The following is a 26,400-nucleotide window of genomic DNA, read 5'->3' on the forward strand; positions in this document are numbered from 1 at the left end:
ATTCCTTTCATGTGCTGTGTTGATGATCTACTCTGACAACAATATGGTAAGACTTCCCTTCCCCTGTCGCGCGGGCCCTGTCCTGGGGCCAAAGAGGGCCATCTCAGACACACTTGGACTTTTATAGGTGGTCAAGAAACATGCTGACAGGTCACAAGCGGGAGCTCCTTTATGAGTAGGACTTACACATCCACCTCATTTGGAATTAGTTTATTTATAGGTGGCCTGTAAATCAGGTTTATTTTGTTTTCTAGTTTTCAAATGGCAAGTAAGTCTTGAGGGGTCATTCAGGAAAAGCTACGCTTTAGACTATGGCCATTAAAACAATAACATTGTGGTTGTTTTGCCAGGATTTTCTCTCAACAGGCTTGTAATCAAGTGCAAAACAAAGGCGTAGTGTGCAACAATCGGCTGAGGAATGATTGATTCAAGTGGAATATAACATTTAAGGAAGAAGGATCAACAGTGGACCTGTACAGGTGTCATGAGAGGGAAATCTCTCCCTACAAGAGCGATCCATTAACCTGGAATTTGCTGATTATCTAAAAGAAAAGCTACAAACTGCAGCTGTGCTGATAATCCGATGGCAGTTCATATGTAAACCACTGGATTGTGGTTCAAATGCAAATGCTGATTTCTCTGAACTATAGATTCATGTAAAGATAGAATTAGTTCGTAGCTTCAGTGAAGTGAGAGACACAAATATACAAACAAGCATGTTATGTAAAACTTCACAGGGTCTCACAATGCACAATAATTATAGTTTTAAATTTAGCCTTTGGCATTTAGCCTTATTTAACTTTTATCAAAAAGCAAAAAGCATCACTTGTCTAATTTTGCAGATTTCCCAGATGAAATCAGACGCTTTTAAAAAGCAGAAAGGAAAAAAAACAAACAAAACAAACAAAAAAAAAAAAACGAAACAAGAGGAAATCTGTTTTATGGCAATCTCTGCTGCGAAACAGGTCAAAGTAAATAATAGAACAGGTTTAAAATCATTTGAAAAATGCTTGATCTCAGCTGTCAAATGTTTGGTGTTTGTGTCTCTGTGCAGAAGGGTCTCCTGTCCTGATTGACAGCCTCGGTGCTGAATGCATGTAGCACTGGTCCCCCGATGGCCCAATAGCCGGCTTTTCTGTCCCATTTATGACATGAGCCAATCTGCCTCCAGCCGAGATTCTCCCTCAGCTTTTCACAGATTTGTATCCCCATTTTCCCCAAATTCATCTCACCCCCTGTACTCCCCCCTCCAGCTTTCTTTAAGACTCACACATGCACGAAACTGCCCACACACGAGCAGAGGCGCGCGCGCGCGCGCACAAGACGCAAACTCTGGGTTGAGTTGACGATGATGTTAAGTGAGAAATAAGTGGAATGAGTTAACGGCCTGCTTGCTGATCTCTTGCAGTTATAATAACATAAACAGCGACGTCCTGATCAGTCACTAGAGAGCGCTGTCTCTGCCACAGCAGGACAAGCTGCCCATCATCAGGCCTGCATACAGTAAATACAGCGACGCATTTCTTTCTTTTTATCCGGTTGTGGCAGCGTTTAATCTCTTATGTCGCTCTTTCGTCGTGTAAAAAAAAGACGCATTTCTCATCCTAACTGAAATCTGTAGTTTAGATTTTATAATTATGAAGTTTTTGCTTGGCAACGGTGGTTGAAATCCTCCAGTTTTTTATCCTTACGTCCATGTTTTCTGTGTTGAATCGATGTGTTTGCGCTTTTATGTTGTACATCCTTTATGTTGCCTTCACATGCAGTAAGAAATAGGCTATTTTGGTAGGAACCACCATTCAAATAGTATATATATATATATATATATATATATATATATATATATATATATATATATATATATATATTTTTTTTTTTTTTTTTTTTTAAATCTGTTTAAATTGTTTTTATCCCTAACCTTATGTGAAAGGAAAACGTTTCAAAATTATTTTATCTGCTTAATAAAGGTTGGAGTAGCTTAAAAATTATGTTAATCGATAGAAAGAGATTTAAAATCAGGTAATTCTACAGAGCTCAGAGTTGGCCTGAACATAATCTGTCTGTAGTTTATTTGTCTAAATCCCTGACATTTAGTGATCTCGTGGCATAATAAAAGGAAAGCAGATTAATCAGATAAAAATCGAGCATTATTTTTCTAATGAATAAAAAAAAAAAAAAAAAAAAGCTGTTATGTAAAAATATATCGATTGATTTCATGTTTTTCTTTCGTTTCTGAGAGAAATGCAATATATGTTTACTTTTTATTTATCACGTAGATATTCTTTTTTTTTTAAAAGAAAAGAAAAGAAAAAGAAGCGAGAAAAAGAGAGGAGAAAGAGAGAAACAGCTACTTCCCTTATTATCGACACATGCAACATTTTTAAAAAAAATGTCTTTAAAGACAAATTTTTCCCCCTTTTTTTTCTCCAGAAAATTTTAACACTCGATTAACGCCAGAACTGCAGAGGCGACGAAGTCCAATTATAGGAAATAAGGTGCACATGTGACTGTTTTTTTCCCCTCTCGCTCGCTTTTTTTGTCTTAAACTTTCTTTTCTGGTTTTTTAACGTGCTGGTTTGCGCAGCTAAACGTCGTGTCGGTATTTTTCTGATAAGCAACCACTACCATTTGATGGTGAGTTACTGGGAAAGCCATAACGCCTGTGTGTTTGTGCATTTAGTCTTTTTTTTGTTGTGATTGAAGCCGAAACTGACTATTTAAATGTGTCCAGAGTGTGTGTGTGTGTGTGTGTGTGTCTGTCTGTCACGTTAGCCTGCGCGACGGGCAAAGCGAAACTTGCAAGATGCAAAAAATTGCCTTTTTTTTATGTATTTGCAGGGTTTTCAGTGAGCTTAAATCCAACGAGATTTTAGTAAAGTTATAATCAGGCGTTTCACTTCATTTCCATAACAGCGTTTCAGTTATTTGCGCTGCAATAAACCTCAAAGTGCACAAATGAACCCCTAAATAGATAAGTCAGATTTAAGAAAACGTTGGGCACAAAGAAGCAGGGTTTTAATAAAAACTTTTTCGTACAAAATCCAAGATCCACTTTCTAATTGAATTAGAGTTGTGCAGCTATTGGCTTTGGGGACGGTTGGAGCCTCGGTGTGCTCCTCCAAAAGCTCCTCCCCTGACGTTTACAATCATCTGTGTGTGTGTGTACGGAGAGCTGCATCTTATAAGAGTCGCTGAGCATCCCATGTCCAGCCCATTATCCGATCTGAAAATCTGTAGGTGAAGAGAGGCTTCAACCCCCCCGTTATTCGTAAAGGAGGAGGGCTGCAGACACAGACAACCCGGGTGCCAGTGGCTCCTCCTTGGCTGAGATTTCCTCTGGACTCTTGAAACTCTTTACTCAAAGATCTTAAAAAAATACAATGCAGTTAGAGAATATCCTTCCCAGCGCCAGCATCAGTTTACCCAAGACTTTTTACAACCTGTCCTCATCGGACAGCACCAACAACAGCCCGAGGCCGTCGTCGCAGCTTGAATATCAAGAAGTCGAGCGGACGGAATCCGAGTCCAGCGGTGCCTCTAAAAAGTATCTAAGCGGGGTTGGGAACGGGATGCTGGGTGAAGGAGAAGGAGACAGTTTTAATAAGGCTGATGGGAGGAAAAGTTCCCCCGTGCTGGGTGAGGACGAACTGACGAGCAGCCGGCGGTACAACATAGACGAACTTGGCTCTGACAGATACTTCATCTCGTCCTCCCAGGCGAGCTCCGACATGGCAAACCCTTGTTCCCTCTTTCCCTACGCAGGACAGACGGGGTCCGTGTACACCGGCTCCAGCAGCTCCAGATATCCAGCGTCGCTACATTACGGATCTGTCCTGCCGCCCGCAGGCTTCTCCTCTCCGTCGGTGTGCAGCGGTCGGAACCAGTTCAGCAGCGGAGGGTACCAGTTCAGTCAGGGTCCGGGCTGCTTGTACCCCTCGTATCCCGGGACGGGGACTGGTATTAGCTCCATGTCTCTGCCAGGTTCTGTCACCGGAGCAAGAGCGCAGGTCTACCTGTGCAACAGACCTCTTTGGCTGAAATTCCACCGGCACCAGACCGAGATGATCATCACAAAACAGGGCAGGTAAGCGGAAGAAAAAGGCCTCAATTAAACACAGCAAAGAGCGGAAATTTAAATAAATAGATTTTTAATCCGTTTTCATCATATTTTCTGAACTTTTCCAACCTTTTGCGCGTAATAGCATTTTAGGCGCACACACACACACACACCCGAGCAGCTGCCTCGCTTTTGTGAAGTGTTCTGTTTTTAAAAGCACAACTGTGTAATTGTGAAACTGATCAAATTCAATTTGATCTAGAATTTAATATTAACTAGCTAAGGCACAAAAAAAGGAACTAAGAAAAGTTTTTGCATTTACAATTTTATTCAGGTTTACGAGCACAGCTTAAACAGAAATTTGTTTCTCTTTTCTTTTTGGTGTTTCCCCTAGACGGATGTTTCCATTCCTCAGTTTCAACATCACCGGACTCAACCTCACGGCCCATTACAACGTCTTTGTAGAAATAGTCTTGGCTGACCCGAATCACTGGCGCTTTCAGGGAGGAAAGTGGGTCACTTGTGGAAAAGCAGACAATAATATGCAAGGTGAGTTGGATAATCAACACACATTTTTAAAGCAGTGGTATGTTAATGTTTTGCTTAGTAGCAAAGTAAATTGAAACATAAAATTAAAATGTGCAAAATTACACAATTGTCAATAAACATTTTTCTTTTAATTATTTTGAAAAAATTCTTCTGTAAAAAAAAAAAAATGCTTTCAAAGTCATACTTTTCATTTTGAATACAGTATATTTAAAGTGTGTGTAATCTACTGTGTGACATTGACAGATAGGCCTGAGTTTTTTCTTTTAAACTTGTTTTTTAAAATTACAATTTAAAGAAAAAATGTTTTTAAAAGTATATTTTAAATTGTTTTTTTTTTTCTCCTTGTTAAAATAAAATAATTTGAAACATTTAATTATAGTGGAAGCCAAACATGGAGTAAAAATATAATTTAGATATTTTTGTGTGGGTTGAATAATTTTCTGAGCTGATATAATTTAATATGCAAAGCCTGAATTACCAGAATAATTTTTTTCTGGTTGTTTTCGGGAACACTTTTGATTTTGTCATACAACTAATGTAATTTATTCTCATTTTAGGTAACAAAATGTATGTTCATCCTGAATCTCCAAACACTGGAGCTCACTGGATGAGACAAGAAATCTCATTTGGCAAACTGAAGCTGACCAACAATAAAGGAGCCAACAACAACAACACGCAGGTTAGATATTGATTTCTGCCACGTTTAAATCCAATATTTACCAAATGGACCAGAATTTCCATGTCTGTTTTGGTATTGAATAATTTAATATAATCTTTGCCAGCAGTTAATCTTTTTAATGACATGGAATATTTGTCAAAAAGCTCCTTTTTTTTTTTTTTTTTTTTTTTTTTTTTTTAAAGAATGAAAAAACATGCTTTTTTTTTAAAAATGCTTACAGTCACTGTTGCCCTTTTTCCGGTTTCAGATGATCGTCCTGCAGTCGCTTCATAAATACCAACCACGATTGCACATCGTGGAGGTGACAGAAGATGGCGTGGAGGACATGAGCAATGAGGCCAGAACCCAAACCTTCACTTTTCCAGAGAATCAGTTCATTGCTGTCACAGCTTACCAGAATACAGATGTAAGCTTGATTCTTTTACCCCCCCCCGCATAATTTGTTTTCCTTTTTTTTTTTTTTTTTTTTACAAATCTTGAATTGCATTTACTGACAGCAGCAAAATTATTTTTAAACCTCTATTCAGTTTCAGGAAGTAGTTGCTTTCTTAAGATTCACAGTATTTACGCCGGATTTCTGTTTTGTTGTTTCAGATTACTCAGCTGAAGATAGATCACAACCCATTCGCAAAAGGCTTCCGGGATAACTATGACTCGTACGTGCTTGTATTTCATGTGCTGTGCTTGCTCTGATTTTCTTTTCTTTTTTTCTGTTGTTGTGCATTTGCTGTCTCATATTTTGAACCCTGAATGTCTTAGTGCTACTATATTTCCTCATGTGCATATTTCTTCTTTTATCTAACAGAATGTACACGGCCCCGGAGAGTGACAGGCTGACTCCATCTCCAACAGACTCTCCTCGCTCAACCCAGATTGTGCCGGGAGCCCGCTACGCCATGCAGCCTTTCTTTCAGGACCAGTTTGTCAACAACCTGCCTCAGAACCGATTCTACACCGGAGAACGAGCCGTTCCCCAAACCAACAGCCTTCTCTCCCCGCAGAGTGAGGACGCCAGCGCAGCTGCTTCTGCCCAACGTTGGTTTGTCCCCCCAGTTCAGCAGCCAGGCTCCAACAAGCTTGATCTCTCATATGAGAATGACTATTCCACCAGTAGCCTGCTGTCATATGGCATCAAGCCTCTGTCTCTGCAGACATCCCATGCCCTCAGCTACTATCCAGACTCAGCCTTTGCCTCCATGGCAGCAGGTTGGGGTACCAGAGGCTCTTACCAGCGCAAAATGACCACGGGCCTGCCCTGGTCCCCTCGTCCAAGCCCGCCAGCCTTCCCAGAGGACCAGCTGGGGGCCACTAAAGAAAAGCTGCCTGAGGAAAACGCACCTCCCACTTCTACCTGGATCGAGACGTCCAACTCACTGAAATCAGTGGACTCTACCGATTCTGGGGTGTACTCCATGGGGTGCAAGAGGCGCAGATTGTCCCCTGGGGGCTCCAGTACAGAAAACTCCCCTACCATCAAGTGTGAGGACTTGACTACAGAAGAGTACAACAAGGACAACCCAAAAGGCATAGGTTATTATGCATTCTACACAAGCCCCTAAGACTGTATTTATTTAAGCTGAAACTATTCTTTGGTTTATCATTGAGTGCTCTCCATTCCCTGTTAATATCTTTTTTCTCTTTTCTCTAAAGGTGCCAAAGCTTAGTGTTCCCCCAAGCAAGCTGCACAAGGTTATTTTCCCAGACCAGCCCCTCTCACATGAGCAGTAACATGCGTAGTGATTGTTGTTTTTGAAAAAGCATGTTCAATTTAACGCGGTACTTTTTTCTTTTTTTTTTACTGTTTTTTTTAATTTGAAGCAAATGTGGTCCCCCCCCCCCCCCCACCTGCGTATTTAAGTCATTTTCATTGTACAGTATTCGTGCACTTTAGAATGTGATGTATCTTGTACAAATTGTCTTCATGGAGGTGTTATTAAATGGATAATAAAATGGCTTTTCATAAAGCATTGTCTAAATGTCTCCTGGTATGTTTCATTCATATAAGGAAGCACCATACAGTGTTGTTGCAGGTCACTGGTTGCTTTTAAGCATCGACCAGTTGCAAATAAGAGCAGATGCATGCTAAAGGAACTTCAGCAGTAACTGATCAGATGTGGTATATTTTAGTTAAATCTTGCGCTTTTGTATTTTTAGTGCTAAAAGGACGTCGAGTGGCTTCACTGCTTTCATGCAAAAGAAAAAAATAACAAACGCAAGACAATATCTCATTTCACACATGAATAGATGGATGTCGGTGTTTTTTAAGCCTGCAAATGAAGGTAACTTTTTTTTTTTTTTTTTTTGCTGAAACTAAATTAAACGGCATTTCTTTAAGTGTTGCAATTTTGTATACAAGCATTTTTTTTCTTGTTTCTTGCTCCTGAAGCCAAACCACTGACATGTTTCAAACAAAAGCAGTGATTTATCCTTTTCATTGTACAAAAAACTCTCACAGTTCAAGTGAGCAGAGTGTCATTTAAGTATGAATCTGACATGTCTTTACATGACATACTTCGATTACACGGAAAAGCACACAAATGCACATGCAGGAGTCCTGCTCTTCCTTCTGTTGTTGCCATGGTGTTTTCACACATTTAATAATTTACCTAAGTAATGCATGTGGAGCATGTATATTTGGAAGTAAGAGAACTGCCTGAAAGAAAAGCGGTCCAGTAACTAACCATCTAAAGGCGGTGTTCAAATCAACACCTCTATTTATATTGTACATCCTAAAGTACATTGGCGAAGATAAAAATCTAAGAAAAGGGAAGTCATAATATTCACACACAAACTCCTTAACTCATGCTCTAGCCACCTGCTTTTTTTCAGTAAAAATAATTTATATCCTCCCCTTTGAGGACCCCAATTTGAATTGATTTGCATACTGGATTTCTAATTAATTCCGTTGTCAGACTCCTTGACAAAGTGAGGAGTCTGACTAACTCCAATTAACACCTCCTAACAAGGTAGAGTGCTTGATTGCCCCAGCCTCTCAACAAAGCTGTAAGAAAAAAAGGCTCTTGGGTGAGAGGGGGTCGGGGTTGGAGAATAAAAATGTTTTCACTTGTGCTTGTCAGCAAGTTGTGTATCAGAGCATCTGATTATGTTTTTCTTCTGCTTCTGGTTTCTTGACCTCTGTTGATAATTTGTTATGATGTGGCGAACAGCTGTCAAGATTATAACTTGACAAGGAGAGCAGCCAACATGAGTGGAAAAAAAAAACTGCAGAGATGTGAGACTAGCTGTGACAATGACAGACAGATATACATCTGCAAATATCAGTTTTCTGGCTTTTAGTCAGATTTTCTAAAATTACTCTCTTGCTATTTTTTTTTTTCTTCAAAGATGCATCTAGTTGGTGGCTGTATATTTGTGATTATTTTCATGCTGCAGAATAAATTTGGGACTGATTGGACATCTCCCTGATGGTACTTCATAAAGTTTAGAAGCCAAAACATCTGGGTTTCTAAAGACATTTACATAACAGTATGGATCCTGCACAGGGTGCAGGTACCACTCTCAGGTCTGCCATATGTTTAAATGCATAGTCAAAGGTGATATCAGGCATTGCAGATGTCTGATATCACCGACTACTCTGGAATAAAACCTGAAGTAATCTACTCCAGGATTTATATGAACTCTGACCTTGATATGTGTTCATTTTTCTATGATAATCTGCAAACAATTTTGCCTCAATTATCTGATTGTTTTAAGATTAATGATTCTTGAAAGCGCTCCGCAACTGAAAAAAAACAAAAAAAAAAACAAGCAACAAGTCAATAAATTGTGTTTTTCTTAACCATTCATGCAAGAAGTTCAGTAATCAATAGACACCTTTACAGCATGCTTCCTGAAATTCTGCTCGTGTTAACTTAAAAGAGATATGCGCATTGGGATAAGACCTTAGGCATTGACTACTCAGCTCTAGTGTTGTTAACATAGTTTGCTACAATCTCCGTAATTGACTCAGTTTCGTTCTGGTGTCTGCAATGCAAAAGGCCTGGGATGACAATTTACTGATTTCTGAAACAGACTTCTGTGAATTTGTAAAAGTTCTCTCTTTCTTGGCTTATGTGTGCACAAGAATCGTCACATGAGCGTGCCCTTCCCTCAGGCCGTCCTCTGGTTACCATGTCGAGAGTTCATGTAAAGAGGGCCAGGAAGGCTGCGTGGTGATATTGTACCCAAGGAGGGCTGACATCTAAACACAGATGAAGGCCTGAGGCTGTTTCCTCACCTTCAGTCACACTCTATTACTGCTCTCACTGACTAAATGCAGCCACAGGCAGACGTATGTCTGGGTCAAGATTTATTTTTTTATTTTTTTTTATGTGCACCCTTTTAAAAAGTAACGTCAGGCAGGACTGAGACAGTAGCAATTATGTTTCATCTTCACACTATGTATTCTCTTTTGATATGTTGATAAATGTCACCTCTGTTAAATGATTACCAAGCCAGTTAGAATTATGTAAAAATTGCTCCTCGGGGACAGTTTGAGTCTCATGTGGCTGCTTTGCTGTTTGTGATGCATTCAGTCATGATCTTGTTAATCACTTTGGTTTTTGGTATTTAGATATAAGATTTGGTATTTAGATATGTTGAGGTTAATGTCATTAGTCTGCATAAGTCAAAGCTAGTTGTTATAATTAGGTATCTGATGACTACATGAAGGCCTACAGTAAGACTAAGAATCCTGCTCAGTGCGTTACATTATTTTGGAGCATCATTTACTCCAATCCGATTATAGATATAGGAATTTTCTGGCATCTGTTGATGTCATGTGATTTTCTGTAACATGCATAATATGCATGTGGAGTTTGCATTAATACCTGGAGGTCACACGCAACCTGAGAATGCTGACAAAGGCTCTTCTTTTAGCTCACCCCAGGTGTTTATATACACAACAAAAAATGCTTAATTTAGTTCAGCACTTCCTTTGCAGTGCGTTCATCAGCAGTAGATAGGTTGGTGGACTACAGTAATACTAACAGGTCTGTTGGAGCGAGACCCTGGTGTGACATGAGTCTCAAGTTAGCAGGGCCACAACTGTTTGGAGGAAGGCGTTGAGTGTTGGCAGAGAGCATGGAGGTGATAGGATCTGGAGGTACAGAAGGGCCTCATGATGGTGCCCTCAGATGGCGTCTGAAGCAAGTAGGCAGGGCTTTGATTCACCGGTGCATGGATAATCTTGGAGAGTATCCCGCAGCTAAGCTGCACTTAACAGCACATTGATTTCAAACCCCTGCTTTCCCTCCGGAGGGCAGTGCAACGCACCTCAACAAGCTGGACACCCCCTCCCCTCCTATGCTTTTCCTCTTCCCACCTTCTTCTTTTGATCACCACCATTTACCATCTCTGCATCTTACCCCTCCCACTGCCTACCATCCCTGTGTCGATTTAGGTACACCATGCTGGTCACTGGCCTCTACTCCTCCTTCCTCCAAGTGTCCCAGAGGAGCTGAACAGGATTCAGGGGCACATAAGCTCCCACAAGACCCTGGTCTTGAGAGCAGTATTTTGGGGCATGGCATGCTGAGGCAGCCAGGCGGAAAAAAAATCTGTGGTCAAAATCAATGCATTGGCACTTTGATGGAGCGCTCCGACAGATTTGGGAATTTCACATTCTCTCCTATCTCTCCTGGCTCCCTCAGCAGTCCTCTCCACCGGAGAAAAACAACATCCACTAACCCTTCTGGTGAAGAGGGACTCTTAATTTCCGCAGCTTTTGGGACAAAACATGACACAATCAATATTCATTGTATTGATTGCATCCGATGAGATAAACCTCACATTCAGCTAAAAAGGAAAAAAAAAAAAATAGCTGTGCAACCTCTGCATATTTCCAAGACTTCCTAATCATGCAAAAATTACGTTTTATAAATACTGAAAAGACTAAAACTTACAGGCAATAGGCAAAAAAAAAACTTTGCATTGCTTTCCTTGTTTGTCTTGTTTCATGTTGATTTTATAATTCTTTTATTTAAATATCAACATGGCCTTGCCCCACAGTATCTGTCCGACCTGCTTCAGGCCTACACCCCTGCTCGCTCTCTGAGGTCAGCTGATCACTCCCTGCTGGTTGTCCCAAAAACCAAGTTGAAATCCAGGGGGGGGGGGCGTTCTTTTTCAGTTGTAGGTCCAAAAGAAATTTACTGCCACTGCACCTTAGACAAGCTGGGTCTCTTTCTGCTTTTAAATCTGCTCTTAAGAATCACCTTTTTTAACACTGCGTGAGTTGTTGACTCCTTTTAATGTTTTTTGTTGCTGTTGTTGTTGTTTTTACTGTGTTACTGTGACTATTAATTTCATTGTTTTTGTACTGTTTTTTATTCTGTAGTATAATGTTGTTGAGCCTAGGATTGTGTACAGCGCTTTGGTCAACTGTGTTGTTTTAAAGCGCTCTATAAATAAAGTTGGATTCGATTAGACTGGAAAAAAAAGAAAAGAAAAAGAAATAATAAAGAATCCATTTTCCCCACAACCACAAGTTTAATTTTACTTCACAGTTTCCTCTTTTTGTCTCCAAAGGAAAGAAAACTTTCTTTCTCGTTGCCTACCACACCATCCAGTTAGTATCTATTCATGAGAGTCCCAGCACAGGTGGATGCCAGTGTGATATTTCTTCCACTTGTCTAACTTCTGACTCATTTCCCAGCTGCATTATACTGATGCATGTTTCAGGAGCTGTACACACCACACAGCTTTGTGTGCTAATAGGCTCTCAGCATCTTTAAGACTCGGGGTACAATTAGGAGGTGATAGTTTGATCTCCCACCTCACAGTTCTATTTCTGAGCTGCTGTGTGATTATGTCGGAGGTTGATGGGCGGGTGAGGAATGGGGTCTATTTAAAGGAAGACAACCATGAGCACTTCTGAAAGAACAGACTAGTTTGGCTGTTTGCACCTGTCTGAGTTTTGTCACAGATGTATTAAGCTGTAGACATAATCTTCCTGTGATTATGTAATAATGCGCGTGACTGAGGGTGTTTACTTTAATTACAATGAAATAGCTTTGTACTGTTGAAGATGTATTGAGCTAAATATGCTATTGTAAAGGAGTTTCTAAAATTGCTTTCTCAGCTGCATCATTAAAAGAAGTTGCAAACTCAAAGGTTTTTACAGCTTGTCAGAATAAATCACACAGCAAAAGCAGGAATAATTTTCTCTTAAGCTGTGTTTGTGATTAATGAAATGTTTTGTTTTTTGCATCATCTCTTTTTGATTAAACTGAAAGGTAGGCAATTTAATGATGTAACCTGTGCTTTAAAATGATATACACTAAATATGCAGGTGGATAAAATAGATTTTAAAATAAAATGAGGCAACCAAAGGCATTAAAGTGGGAACGAAGTAGTCATCTGCTGTTTTGCATGGCTGGACACGTTTGCTTGATACAACACTGTCACCTGCTGGTCAAAGTTAATCATTACAAATTCATAGCACTTATGAAGATATTAAGGGGTTTCTTAGGCATTTAAGTTTGCACTTATTAAAACACACTCACATATTGTTTTTCCAGTTTAATTATCAGCATTTTTTATTTACTTCACAGGTAGAAATCAAAGAATTGAAAAAGTTCTTTATAATATTCTCAATCACTGATTTGCCAAAGAAAACACTTGTATTTCATCCAGTGTTCATTTAAACAGAATTGTTCGCTTATTGCACTCTTTTTTACAGCTTAACTCTTTGGAGTTCATGGAATTACCCCATTGCCTCTGCTTCTACTATTGTAGGATATCCCAAAGTATCTGAACTGGGTAGCAGTATTAATTTTAAAAAATCCCAATTGTGATACAAAGTAAGATAGTAAGATATAAAGAGCTTTAAATTAAACTCTTGACAGCTGTTTTCAGCACTTAATTCTAATATAACAACGAGCAAAGGTATAAGCATCTTAAACCATTTCATATTTTCCAAACAAGCGAGCACAATAAAACCATGGGGGCTTGTTATTCCATCCTTACCTTGGGTGCAGTCTGACTAGGTAGCTGCAGCTGATACTGAACTGCATCTGTGTGCTACTGCTTGAACTGTTCACAATGTTAAATCATAATTTTAAATAACAAATGCTGTGTCTCCTTCATTCTGATGAAGATTGAAATGGACAGAAACATTTTAGCTTAATATATTTGTCCTTGGATTGAACATTAATCTCATTTAAATTCATGAAAAAGAAAGTGACCTCTACTGTAATTATTTTTTTTTCTTTTTAGTAAAGAAAATCAGGTTCAGACTGAATCACATGTTTTGTTTAAATGACTTTAAGGTATTTTATTAATCATGTGAGTTTGACAACACAGGTATAAACATGGCCTAACCCTAAAATAGCAGTCAAAACTTATCACTACATGTACTTTAGTATCCTGATATGGTTTAAAAATCTATAATCACATGCGCACTCAGTGTGTGATGTTTTCTTCTCTAATCTAAGCACTTGCAGTTTAGGTGTTATTGAGAGGTAAATAACTTTAGGTTTCAAATCAACATATACTTGCAAAATATCTTTCATTGATTGAAAGTTTATTTGCTCATCCCATCCAACTCACTTGCAGTTTTCTTTGCCAGAGATATATGGCCAAGACCAAAATGCTTTTACAAAATGCAACACAGGGCAAAAATACATACTCAATTTTCCCAAACAAAGTTGGAGTTTTCTGATAAACATCCAATACCTCAGTGTGTGATTTTATTCCTTTTAAGCTTTGTTTAACAGACCAAAATGTCAAGGAAATTAATTTGTGAAATTTATAGTATTTAGACATTTTAAATACAATAACAGTCTGAATTTCAGTAGCACATTAAAACAATAAAGAATGGAGGAATGTCCATTACTGTGTTACTTCCCCTGATACTTTTTAAACAACTGCATGGATATGATGATACCTCCTGATGCTTTTCTACAAAAGGAATCTGTCTCTGTTCTTTCTGAACACAAGATTTCAATTGCTCAGCAGCTCATGGTTGTTTTGTATTCTTCTTTTCACAGTACACCACATACACTCTCAGGCTAAGCAAATAGGTGTGAGCCTCATATTGAAAAAATACTGCACTGGCCGATGAGTCCAGATTTATCCCGATTTAGAGTGATGCGACAAGAAGACAGGCAGAAGAAGTGATGCACTCATCATGTGTTGTGCCAACTGTACAAGTCAGTGGCAACAGTGCTATGATCTGGGGTTGCTGCAGTTGGCCAGGTCTGGTTTCAGCAGCATGATATGCCCAACAAATGAGGTGAGCTGATGATCATATTACACTGAATGACCGGGTTTTCCATCAATTGATTTTAATGGTCACCACAGAGTCCAGACCTGAACCTCGTTGAGAATCTTTGGAATGTGCCGGAGAAGACTTTGCACATCAGACTCTCCCATCTTCAAAATAAGATCTTGGTGAAAAATGAATGCAACACTGGGCAATGCATCTAGTAACTTTGCAGAAGCCTTTTTTAAACATTTCACAGAAAATGTGTGACATAATCAAAGTTAAAGACCACTCAATGAAATACTTGCATGTGACATTTTGATTTTGGTGGGGCCTCTTAAATGTATTTATTTATTTATATACCTGGCAGTGTATTTTCATCAACAGACATACCTGGAATGTATCAAGCCAGGTAAGTTGTAGGTCATGTAGCAACAGTACTCTTATTGTCCTGCAAAATAATGTACACACAGGGGAAAAAGGTAAGATGAAATCAGAATTCCTGTTTTTGTCAATGGTACCTCTACACACCAGTAAAGTTACCGTTTACCTTTGTGTTATATGTCAGCGCTTCAAAAACACATAAGTGAGGTGGCCTTGGGTTCTAACAGACAGTAGTAAGCACTAGCAGCTGTATATCGGGGTATTTAAATTATGGCATTTGAATGATCTGTTGTGAATTTTTAATCACATAATTTGCCTTTTAGCAGCTTTAAAGTTAGTGATAATATTACATTTGTAACCTTTTCATAGTCTGCTTTTTGAGCAGTTTTGCAAAATGGATACATATATTTTCTTTGTATATACATGTATATATGTGTATATATATATATATATATTCATTCATTTTCTGAACCGCTTCATCTATTCAGGGTCGTGGGGAAGCTTGCCAATTTAGAGTAACCAATTAACCTAACATGCATGTCTTTGGATGGTGGGAGGAAGCCGGAGAACCTGGAGAGAACCCACGCATACACGGGGAGAACATGCAAACTCCACACTGACCAAACCCCTCCCCAGCCAAGGATCGAACCAGCAACCATCTAGCTGTGAGGCCACAGTGCTAACCACTGTGCATCCCTATCTATATCTATCTCTCTCTCTCTCTCTCTCTCTCTCTCTCTCTCTCTATATATATATATATATATATATATATATATATATATATATATATATATATATATATATATATATATATATATACACACACACATTACATTTAGCTTTGAGATAAATGTAATTACAGTTAAACTGTTTTTGTTTGATTGAATCACATGCTTCAAGCACAACTAAGTTGCCACAGTAGTTGGAGAATTTTAAAACTGTCATTTAGTTTTAAGTTAGATATAGTCTAAATGCACTCTTATTTTCTTTTCCAGTGTTTATATTTTTATATTTTAAATGATCTACTTTTAAGTTTTTCAATAACAAACATGGGCTGCCAGCACATTCATAGTGACTGAGTGAAAATACAAACAAACAAACAAACAAACATAAAAACATAAAAATACCCACACACAGCTAAACACGAATCAACAAAAACCGAACACACACATACTAAAATCCCGCTTGGGACTCTTCGGCAACAAAAATAAGTCCCACCACTATAATTACGTTTTTAAATTCTATTGGCCAAAAATGCTGGGAATTGAAAGGCAATTGGCTCTCAATGCCTGTCAATCGTAACAGAGGCGTGTCCTGAGCCTGACGTTAGGAGAAGCAGAGCCCGGCATCCTGTACAGAACTGTCACCGGCCCGGCCTTTACCGGCGTCTCCCTGGTATCGGAACACTTACGGTGGATAGAAAACTGTCTAAAGGAGAAATGGACGGATCATCGGAACAAATGAGGCCCCTCTTGAGGACAGTGAGTACCCACAACACACAATCACCAGTTGCTCCCGAATTTGACTATGTTCCTCTTTGTTCGTGTTTCCCCCTTGTTTCCCAAGCAGCAAGAGCACAAGTAAAAGGGATGCTTGAGTCATGTACAGTGAGGTACCACACAGCGAGCGCTATTGTTAGCCGGCTTCCTATTTCTGACACGTGGCGGGGGTACAGGTTATTTTCTAGTCTTCAGTGAAAGGCAGCGAAAGAGTTTAGGTAAATATATATATGTATATCACATAGGTCAGTTCTGTACCCATTGACTTATACACAATACAATTTGGATAGATTTCTTTTAGATAACGGTTGCTAATACATTAGCCAGACACGAGACATGCTTGATTAGATATATTAAAGTTTGAGGATGCCTCGTTAGAAGGCAAATCGAGCCACAAACATCGGTCCAAAATCTGTAATCTAAACCATCATTAGTGTATAAAGAGACCGTGTTGTCAATGTAAATATGACAGTGCAGCATCATTTAACTGTAATTTAGCATCTCTCACAGTCTGAAAGCTTCATCGTCCTTAACTTTATGTGGATGTGTGCCAGCTAATGAGTTGATATGACATACTGGTACATCATTTATATATATATATATATATATATATATATATATATATATATATATATATATTTATTTATTTAAAAAAAAACAAAAAACAAATAAACTAGTTGTTATATTCATATGTTTAAATATAACAACTGTGTAAATATAACTGTAGTGTAAAATAAGTAAACAACTTCCACAATATTGGTCACGTGATTTGAATTGCAATAAGGTTTTAAAAAAGTTTGAAAAGACACCCACATCCTTTCTGCTGGGTGTAACTTAAGGTCATGAGACACAGCAGTGTTAACAAGCCCTGAAAAAGGAACTGGTTGCAGAGCTAAGTTTAAAATGTATGCTGGCTGTGTGACATCAGTGGTGGTGTAGTTGTCCACTAATGTGTCTGTGTATGGGCCTACTGTATGAGTACGCGTGCATATACATGTGCACATGTTGGGAAACCCAATCCCCCTGCTGCCTTGTGAAAAGGCATTGCTGGATAGCTGCGTACTTCCTTCCCTGCCCTGGAAGCCAATATGTTCACAATGTAACATTAGACCTTTTGGGCAGTAATTCATATGCCTGAAGCCCATTAAATTCCCTACATACACACACACACACACACACACACACACACACGCACACACACACACACACACACACACGCACACACACTCACACACAAAAGTCTACCCTCTTTCCTTTCTAAGCATTCAGGACATAATAAAAATAATCTAGTCCATAGCAGGTCATAAAATTGGATGAAAACTACTTCATATGCATAACATGAATCATGATAAAGGGTATTACATTGAAATACTGTGAAACAGTGTGTGAAAGACTAATTACAACATGTCTGCTACCATAGCAATGAAGTAGCAGCCAGATGTTTATCAAATGCACTTGTTTAATGGATTATCAGCCTATAAAAGCAGAAGCTATGGCAGTTTGCTGGGATTTATCTGTACATCAGCATAATAACAGACTCCTAAATTATCTTTGATATATTTAAAAAAGTGGTTTTTGTCAATCTGGAAAGGGCTAAAAAAAAACCATTTCAAACAATTTTAAAGTAAAAAAGATTATTCAGAAACTAGAAAACATTAAAGACTGTTGTTCTTTTTGTTTTGGAAAACAAAAAGAACGAAACCAGGACCTACGCCTCAATTTAATTTTTTAATTTGTAGTTTTAGGACGTTTGTATGGCCCATCTGTATGCTGTATGAAATTGTAAAGGCAGAATTGGGGTCAAAGTTGATTTTGAGCTGAGGTCGTGGGCATGTGTCTAACAATGTCCTACAAGTTCTGTCTTTTCCATTTTTTTTTCGTCACAAACAGCCAAGAGATCAGTGTCCCCTGTGCTCTTTTCTGCATCACTGGTCCCACTGTATAAGCCATTTAAACTGATATGATTGACTCTACTCTTCTTTTCCTTGCTAACATGATTGGCTGTTCCTGATGTTGCTTATTCTGTAGAGCAAGTAGCACTTTCTAGTTCCAGAGAGTGGTGCTAATAGTGCTCGTACTTTCAGTCAGACATATACAAACAAAGAATAGGAGAGGTTTAGAGTGTTTAGAGTCTATATTGATGACACACTGAGAAAATAATGGCGACAATAGTAATCACTAAGCATAAAATCTTGTTTCCCTACAATACATTAATAAATTGTTTTGTCAGGTAACAGAGTCAATGCTGGCAGGCAGTTCAGAAAGAGAAGAAGAGGCAGAGACAGGGCCACAGGAGCAGGTGAGCTTTAGACCTAGACTTAGGCTACATAAGTATTTAACATTGAATCATTTTCATTGTATGGCATCTGGAAGTGTTTGGATTATCTTTATATAATCTTGTACAAACTTGGTAGCTGATTCTAACAACAACAACAAGTTACAAGAGAAGGAAAACAGAATAAAAAGGTGTTGCAATGATGACTTTAAAATATTATTCAAGGTGGTATTAAAGCTGTATAATGTTGTATTATTTTTTATCTTAGCTCCCACTTTGCTAATTTTAGACCTGCTGCTTCATGTACAAAGGGTGTGAATGCATGAAAAAGGTACATATGCCATGCTCCATGCAGAACCTGAATGTACAGAAAACTACGATGATGAAAAGTGCAGATCGCCACTCAAACACCTCGCAGCATCTGGTGTGAGAATTTTGCCCAAGTACTAAGACACTCCTTTACACTGAAATATGTTACTGTAAACCGTCTGAAGTCAGAGTGGACTTGGGAGAAAAAACTTCACACATTTTAGCAGATGATTTACATTGTTTTCTCTGTTTATGTCACCTGAAGATGTTAACACACCTCAATGACTGCTTGCTGTGAAGCACACACACATTTACACTCGACATGACATGCTCTTATTCTTGCTGAGAATGCTGTACAGTATCAGATGATCATATTCCACAGATATTCTGTCCTGCTGGGTGATGTGAGATCTGGCAGGCTAAAGGAAATATGGCTTCAGTCTTCTAGTAAAGGGAGAACATTACTTTCCCATATTACGTTCTCTGGTCGAATCTCGAGGAGCAGTCTTCATAAACTCTGAAGTAATGATGCTGGTAAAGCAGTGTACATCTTCACTTAGGCTATTGGACCAGGTTGCTGGTAACAGGTGGTGGTGGAGACAAGTGCGTCGCTACACAAAACCTAGGGCTGTGACAATATGCTTTGGTCCCGATTCGAATCAATTCCAGTTTTTTGGTCCCAATTTGATTTAAATTGTGAATCTCTTCTTCAATTCTTCAATATTGCTTATTTTTGTAGACTAAAAACAAAAAAGATGTACAAAACTTTTTTGCGAGTCATTTTTTAAAATTTCAATTAGGAAAAAATAACAGAGTAACCAGACCATCATTCTGCTGCTAATTTGTCCAAGAGGACAAGTAAAAAAATCAATTTAAAAAAAAAAAAAAAAAAAAAAAAAAATTATAATGGATTATTTATTTTTAAAAAAAATAAATAAATCAGATTTTCAACAAAAAAATTAATTTTAAAATTGTAAAGCAAAAAATTCTGATATTCAATTTTTTAAATTCGATTTCTCACCCCTACTAAGTCTTGTCCAGTTCGGGGATGGAAGAGAAGATTTCCTCACCCAAAGCCTCTTGCAGAAGTTGCAAAAGAGAACTGTGTGGGTTGTAGATGTTCAGTTCTCAATGACTCGATGCAATCAGTTGGTTTCTATTATAGGATTTGTATGAATTGGCTCGAAAGGATGTATATGTTGATTCGTGTATCTAAAGTGCCCTGTGACAACATTGTTGTGAAGTGGCGCTATACAAATAAAGTTGAATTGAATTGAATTCCCTCCAGGAGACCAGTCAGACTTTGCAGCCTTTGCTTCTCCCTTTCAGATCCGTTTGCTAACTTCTAGTTAGCAGTTTGAAGCTGAGTGCATCATTTTCCTACCTCTTCCAACAGTGTCAGGATTTTCTTACAGTGGAGCAGTCCGCTGTGGCGGGTAGTGACCGTTGTTGGGACTTTGTCCAGTTTATCTAAAATTCTTGGAAGGATGTCTTAAGCTCAAAGAGCAGTTCTGGTCTGTGGTCAGCTAAGACAGATGTAATGTCGTGTTTACCAACATGGCTGTCGGTCTTGGATTTTTCCTTTGGTTTAGTGGTTTTCAGAGGCAGCGTGCACTGTAAATCCAATTTGGCTTAAATGATTAAAGCAAAGAAGAAATAGAAAAGTTTTTCCTGGAAGATAAAACTTAATGAAGTGCTTTGGAAAGGTAGTTGTAATGGGTGCGTAAGCCTGGTCTTTCTCTACTTTTGAAATCAGTATTTCTGTTGTAGATCTGTAAATGTGTATGATAATATCTGTTCTTTCCACACGTTGATGTATGTCTAGTCCTGCACAACAATTTTCTGAATATCAGTTATGAGCACATGCACATATACATGTACTGCCTGATACCGATACCGGTATTGTTATCCTTGTTATTAATGGGAGGAGATTAAGATTTTCAGACATGTTAAACATGCACACAAACAAGACATTAGAAAAAATAAAGATTACCAGAGGCCTTATGTACAAAGGACTGTTAAACTTTCACACTGAAAGAACATGAATAATCAAAAGATAGAAAAGTACTAAGCATAAAAATATTAATGGATGTGAATCTGTGCGTACACTCGTCCCTGCATATATATTTTGTTGATACACCCCAGCTGACTTGGAACTGAGTGCAACACCAGGATCCCCTCTTCACCTGTCATCATGCAAATGACAGTAATTACGTAGCATCTTTTTGACTTTTAGCCCAAATAACAGCGAGATACACACCAGAAAAAGATAACAGGAGCTAACCTGCTATTGGAGGTAAGCAGGCTAAGTCACGTTGTTAACTGGCTAAAAAACGTGGTTGTTCCACATTCTATTTACTTTAAGCAGAAGATTGTGTACCTGTCAGTCAAAAGGACACACCCCTAAATGTGCAGAATTTCAAGATCAAATTACTTTTAAACGGGCGAGTTAGGAAAAAATTCACTCCCCCCACAGTTGTCATGAAGGTAAACCTGACCTATTAAACCGAAAATGGATTTTTGTACCAGGCTGTAAACAAGTTTATTTCTGCTTTGAAGTTGGCCATTGTAACATAGGAGTCTATGAGAATTCGCTCTGGTTTGGAGCCAGCCTCTAGTGGATGAGAGGGGAACTGCAGTATTATGCGCTTCCGCATAGGCTTCACTTTTAACCACTGGAGGCTCCGTCCATCTTTCATATACGGCCTATGGGTTGGAAGAGAGGTGGGCGGAGCCTGCCTGCATGCTTTGCATGTTTTGCAGGTATAGAGGAGTAATCTATATGGCTATGTTGTTTTGGTGTTTATTATTGTGTTAAATGATGTAGAACCGATAATTATAAGGTAGCTACAGATGCACTCTGCTGGTTCTTCCAGTCATTGGCATAGTGTGATAAAACCGTGAAATGTTGTGTATATTGCAGTGCTTGCTGACCCGTCCTGTCCGTCCGTCTTCCCTGTCCTGTCCACCTCAACCAGGTTCTGCTGGAGGTTCTGCCTTCCTGTGAAAAGGGAGTTTTCCTTTCCACTGTCACCATAATGCATGTTCAGGATGGGGCATTTGATTGAAATCAAGACTCAATGCAGTCTGTTGGCTTCCCTTATCTAAGCTATTAATTATGAATTGGCTTGAATTGAATTGTCTGTAAAGTGCCCTGAGATGACATTATTGTGAAGTGGCACAAAAAAAAGCTAATTTGAAGTGAAAAATTTGCCATTTTATTTAACTAATGATCAATCTTTCTTTGCTAATACAGTCTCTAAGGAGCTGTAAAGTGGAATCCAGAGGTGTTAATGACTGATTAAAACAAACACACAGACTGCTGTGAATCCAAATGAAGTTAAAAACCTCAGGCATTAAATTTGCTGCAGCCTCAGGAAGAGGTTCAGAGATGACGCCACCTCCATCATCAATTACACTTTTTGATTTCGGACCATAGTCTCCTGGTGAGATGGTTATGCAGCATAATTGCAGTCAGATTTTCTTGTTTTTTTCATTTGAGTTAGTTAGAGCTTGTAGATGTTCAGCAGCAGTGACCCCTAAACCAATCCGTGGGGAACTCTACAGGTTATTTTAGTTTATTCAGGTTTGCAGTTGCCTATTGACACAAAGCCGTCTCTGTCTTTTAAATTAGACTCAAGCCTATTAATTGCATTGCCAGAAAGTCTCACCCAGCTGGTCTAGTAAGACTGTGTGAAATGCAGCTCCGAGATCCTGTAGTACAAGTACTGAAATGTTGCTGTTGTGTCTAAGAGCTTAACTAGAGCAGTCTCAGTGTTTTGTAGTAGCCAAGAACCTGACTGGAAGACACCAAAACATTTATTTAATGTCAGAAAGTTATGTAAGCTTTGGAAAGCAGCTTTTTCTATAATCATGTCATTCTTGAGCAGCCACTGGTTGCTCAAGAATGACAAGTCTAAGGATTTTTTTTTTTTTTATCAGTGACTTGACAATGGCTGTCAGAGTGGAATTTCCCAATCAAGATTAATCAAGAAAAAAATTCTCCTTCTTAATAAATCAGTGTAGAAATTACAGCTTAATGACCACCAGAAAAACAGTTTTTACTTTATTAGTGTTTCAGCAGAGATGTTAATGATTTTTTCAGTGGAAACCAGATGGAGGCAGTACAATGTGACCATCAGTGAATACACACCATAACTGTTCACTTTTCAGATTTCACTTTCAGTAGTAATGCCAGTCTTTAATCCAAACTATATAGTTTTTATGTGTTTGCTTTTTAATTGTTTGGCCTTAAAATTAACACCTAATGTCAGTAGCACCATGGTATCTATTTCATAACAATATTAATTTGGCTCTATATTGTAAATCTTTACTGAATTTCACTGAATCTTTACTAAATTAACCCAGTTTTATACAGCCAACATGACTTTTATGTTCTGGACTTACTTTGGCTCGGCACTTACCAAAAGTGGCAGGAGTTTGTGTAATGGGTTTAAAGTTCTGCTTCACTCTTACAATGATATATGATTTTTAATTCCCACAAGCCATTTGGCCCCCACATAGTACCTCTTTGTGTATGTTTCACCCAATCTACTTTCTTTAAGTATCTGCATTTTCAGAAAGAACAGTGCAGTGGAACAGTACAAAAGGTCAAGTTATTGCAGGCACTTGCTTACAAGGTATTGACAAAGCCTTAGGAATCAAGGTGGGTTGGGGTGTATATTGCTCAAGGAAAATGTAGTTTTCACTGTAGTCATTTAATGTTTAATCACAGTTATTATTAGTGACTTTTCCATCGTGGTAGCCCGCTCTGTACAGCCACAACCTTTTACAAGAAGCAGCCAGCATTAGTTGATTCTCAATAGCAGCAATGGCTTTAAAGGCAGTAGTCATCTTATTTAACTAGCCAAGAAAATCTGAAGAGAACTTTTGAAAATCCTCCAAAAACAAAGTGAATCAGACACATTTTTCTGTTAACTGGTTTGGCAAAGGTGGTGGTTTAGACTACTTTGCCTCTTTTCCTTACTTTAAGCAGTTTCCCTTTAGGGGTTTCTATAGAGGGTATCTCCCATTGTTGGTGTATTTTGTGGCAATGTTGTAGAACCATTACAGGTCTGGCACCAATACCACAATTCTTTCACTGAAATTGTTTGGTGTTTCTGAAAAAGCTTCCATTTGAACTAATAACTTTGTCCCTGTGTGGATGTGGACAAAGTCACTTCTTTAAAATGCAAATAAAAGAATAGCAGTGGAAACTGGGCTAGTCCTTAAACCATGTTCAGACTACCAGATTTTGTAGCTATATGTACACTATAGACCGTGACAGTTTTGAAGTCCTATTAAGTTGACAAGTGATTGCAGGGACCATATTACAAGCTGTTTTACTAGACTTAATGTTTTATGTAACTTTCCAACCTTAAAACTCTTTTGCAAACTCATTTGACGGCCCAATGTCCCGAGGGTAAGAGCACACTATAAAACTTTTTTTTTTTTTTTTTTTTTAAATCTAGGATGCCGCTTTGCATTGCAGCCAAGTTATGCTTCACACTCTAGTAAACATATATAATCACACCAGTTGTTTTTAACGTGCGCTGTGACTGATTCAGCAAAGAAACTCAAGAACACTAAGGAAAATAAAGAGAAATGGACAGAACAAGAGTCAAGATAAGACGTTTGCTGGCTGAACAGAGCTCACAGTGCAGGTAAGATGCTAGATGGATGCTGAATTATTGTGAATCTGTTGATCCAAACTATGTCAAATCATTGCACATGTAATTTTTCTTTTTTTTTTAATATAAGATAAGGTGTAATTCATTCTTACAAAGATGCAAAAAGAAAGATGAGGAGGCCTTGTTTTGGAGCTAATTTGGTCTTTCCTTGAAAACAATGAAAAGCTGGGCATTCATGCCATAGTCCTCGCAAATGTTGCATCACTGGAATTATTTGTTATTTAGGTACATTTAAGATGCACACAATGGATGTGTGAGTTCATCTTGCAGGTTATATATTTCATGGTTTTTCTTTGTCACTTCTGGATAATAGTGCATACTTTTAGCACACTTGCACACCGCTGGTCTACAGATATAAGATCAAATCAGTCAGGGAAAATACAATGGGTGTAAGAAACCATTCTTCCAAAATACTGACAGAAAAAACATGTTAACTAAAAAAATAATCTATACAAATAGTTTAAAAGAAAATATGTAACTTTATTTTGGTTCTAAAATGTATGAATCATTGTTGTTTGGTTTGGTTTTAGGCTGTTAATGTTGGTGTTGATGAACCTTGATTGAGAGGAGATAAGGAAGGAGGCCTCAAATGCAGGATAGCAGCAGACAAGCTGGTAGATTTAAGAAAGACTTTATTTTAAGAACCTAAAGGCGCTGCAGTAGAAGGATTAACAAAGTACTTGAATCGAGACTAAATAAAACCCATTATCTTTCCGAAGACCTCTAAAGGTAATCCAGAACAGGATAGATAAGGACCTGGCAGTAAATAAAGGAAAATAAGGAGTATTTATAATCAGGGGGCTAATAGCTGAAGAAGTAGGCGTAATAATTAGCAACTTAAGACCTGGTGTGACAATAAGAGGAAGGAAGCTGATTTGAATACACAAGGGGCAAACTCTACAGGGATCCTCAATCCTAGTCCTAAAGGGCTGGTATCCTGCAGGTTGTATAAGTTTTTTGCTGCAAAACACCTGACGACCAGGATTGAGGATCCTGTTTCCAAGAAAGAAAACAGGAAGCAAGACTAAACCAAAATGTTAGTTAAAACAGAACATTGAATCCTAAGCCCAGACCACTCAGAGGAACAGAACAAAATAAAAACAAAACAAAAAACATAATCATGACAGAAGAAAATTACGCCCTGAACTCAAGAAAAGCTAACAGAAAACCAACAAACAGAGGAAATAAAACATAAATAACAGAAATATAACAAGGACTACAAGAAAAACCGAACCAAACAAACTGATCAAGACAGTAGGTTTACAAAATAAGACAAGGGACTTAATGTGATATCCTCAAGTTCTTGTAAATATGTTGCAAGATTCTAAAGTTAAAACATATTGTTTTATACTATGCAGATGCATAAAAAACAAAATTAAACAACTGGAAATATTTTATCGCCATTTCATTAAATCTCATGTTGCTCAGTAAATTCACAGCTCAGAGCCAGCTCAGCCATTAGATGTCACTCATTCTGCTGAATTATATGCCATCCTTATCTTTCTTATTATGATGAATATTATTATCTTAATTCATGATTCTGTGATTCACCCTGTTCCTGTATAGAGACAACATTCAGAGGGTTTCTGTTGCCAGCACAAGGACGCAAAGGGCTTCAGTGAATTAACCAACAGTGTCTTTAATTACTGCTCAGGTTTCAGAGATATGATCTTTTGCCCTTCTCAAACGAGAATGCTTGTGGTGGATGGGAAAAATATGAGCCATAGCTCTTTGTAATATTACTGTTTGTTGA

The 26,400-nt window shown here is 38.3% G+C and overlaps 2 protein-coding genes across 6 annotated transcripts in view; both read left to right on the top strand.

Annotated features, from left to right (window-relative positions):
* Positions 1–3,380: 3,380 nt before the first annotated feature.
* Positions 3,381–6,844, top strand: eomesa (eomesodermin homolog a; the record flags this gene model as incomplete). The annotated part of the gene is made up of 6 exons (XM_079258528.1): positions 3,381–4,084; positions 4,452–4,606; positions 5,164–5,285; positions 5,533–5,691; positions 5,880–5,941; positions 6,091–6,844. 6 exons carry the CDS (start codon positions 3,381–3,383, stop codon positions 6,842–6,844), a joined length of 1,956 nt encoding a protein of 651 aa, XP_079114654.1.
* Positions 6,845–16,261: 9,417 nt separating this feature from the next.
* LOC306769810 (sodium bicarbonate cotransporter 3-like) overlaps positions 16,262–26,400 on the top strand; it is a 53,527-nt gene continuing 43,388 nt past the window's right edge. For all 5 annotated transcript variants that reach the window (XM_079258535.1, XM_079258532.1, XM_079258530.1 and 2 more), the window contains exon 1: positions 16,262–16,355. In XM_079258535.1, coding sequence (XP_079114661.1) covers positions 16,314–16,355 — 42 coding nt within the window. In that variant the 5' untranslated portion in view covers positions 16,262–16,313. The remainder of the gene's footprint in view (positions 16,356–26,400) is intronic.

The sequence above is a fragment of the Telmatherina bonti genome, assembly GCF_933228915.1.
Source record: "Telmatherina bonti genome assembly, chromosome: 19".
NCBI lineage: Eukaryota > Metazoa > Chordata > Actinopteri > Atheriniformes > Telmatherinidae > Telmatherina > Telmatherina bonti.